At 44.3% G+C, this 1,557-nt stretch overlaps 1 protein-coding gene across 1 annotated transcript in view; it reads left to right on the top strand.

Moving 5' to 3' along the window:
- Positions 1-1,015, top strand: part of NR2F1 (nuclear receptor subfamily 2 group F member 1) — a 12,386-nt gene extending 11,371 nt beyond the window's left edge. The window contains exon 3 of the mRNA XM_019518180.1: positions 35-1,015. Coding sequence (XP_019373725.1) covers positions 35-506 — 472 coding nt within the window. The 3' untranslated portion in view covers positions 507-1,015. The remainder of the gene's footprint in view (positions 1-34) is intronic.
- Positions 1,016-1,557: the final 542 nt, after the last annotated feature.

The following is a 1,557-nucleotide window of genomic DNA, read 5'->3' as shown; positions in this document are numbered from 1 at the left end:
AGCCCGTTTTACATTATTTATTTCCAAGGTGAAGGAGGAAGCACAAAGGGAGGTTTGCGTGCGTGTCTCTCTGCCTGGGAGCGGGCGATCGCCTGGCTGCTGCCTGCCGGGGTGGGCAGGGGCCATGGGGAGGTGCAGCTCAGCCCCGAGAAGGGGGCTCGCTCATTGTGGCACTAACTCTTTGCCCCCCTTGTCTCCTTCCCCGGCGTGTGGCCGCCCGGGCAGATGCCTGTGGCCTGTCAGATGCTGCCCACATCGAGAGCCTGCAGGAGAAATCTCAGTGCGCCCTGGAGGAGTACGTGCGGAGCCAGTACCCCAACCAGCCTAGCCGCTTCGGGAAGCTGCTCCTGCGGCTGCCTTCCCTGCGCACCGTCTCGTCCTCAGTCATCGAGCAGCTCTTCTTCGTCCGCTTGGTAGGTAAAACCCCCATTGAAACCCTCATCAGAGATATGTTACTGTCTGGGAGCAGCTTCAACTGGCCTTACATGTCCATCCAGTGTTCCTAGAGCCCGGCCTCCACCCCCATAGGGACCCTGAGGACCAGCACCCACAGGAACACACGACCCGCGAGCAGTCGGGGTGCAGAGAGGGGGGAACAGAGGACACAAAAAAAACAGAGAGAGACAATGAACAAAAAAATACATGCATAAAGACTCGCGTAGGATCAGCTCTGTCACCCTGGGTGAAAGGAACAGGAAGGACCTGGTGTCTGTGGAAAATGTTGAGGACAGACATAAGAATAAACGTAAATAACTAAAAGGACCGAGGGGATTTTAATCAAGCCAGAAGGAGAATAATGGATCTTCCAGGATTTATTGTGGACTGATGTGGATATATTCTGTACAGAAACAAACACTGAAGTTGAACTGAATCTTGTGTAGAAAAAAGACAAAACAAAACAAAAAAAAAAACCCCACAAAAAAAACAACCACACGCAAACACTTACCACGAACATTGTTATTCATTTTGTAAAATATTAGTCTTTATTTTCTTTTTTTTGTTCTTTTTTTTTTTTTGTAAAACTTAAAACATCGTATGCGCATAAAGGAAAAAACAAGAAACAAGAATTAGGGGAAAATAACATTTTCCAAATAATTATAAAAAAAAAAATGTCCTGTGTCTATGTATCTATATCTGTTTTGTATTTTTTTCTGGTTCCAAACCAGGTTTCCTGTGATTCTATACTAATAATTTTTGATATAACCCTTTGCTTCTTATAATGAGTGCGATATATGTTGTCGAAGCTGTTCTTCAAGAATTAAAATTGAAGTGAGAATTTAAACAAAAATAAAAGAATTTAGCAAAAAAAACCCCAGCCCACCACCCATGAGTCTTGTTGCTTGAAACATGCCAAACGGAATTGACAAAAATATATATGCTCCCTACCCTTTAACTTCCGCTAGCATTTAAATGGGAGAAGTTGGATTTTGTTTTTTTTTAATGAAAGGATCACAGAGTTGTATAAATGGTCCAGGATTGACTTGATTGTGCCAGTTGAGAGCGGAGATGTCAAGGCTTTTATAAGAAACAAGTGGAAACACAAGCAGTTCGATGCCA

The sequence above is a fragment of the Gavialis gangeticus genome, unplaced genomic scaffold, assembly GCF_001723915.1.
Source record: "Gavialis gangeticus isolate Ggan-Ray unplaced genomic scaffold, GavGan_comp1, whole genome shotgun sequence".
In the NCBI taxonomy this organism is placed as follows: Eukaryota; Metazoa; Chordata; order Crocodylia; family Gavialidae; genus Gavialis; species Gavialis gangeticus.
Note: the sequence above shows the minus strand (reverse complement) of the source record. Positions and strands in the feature narration are given on the sequence as shown.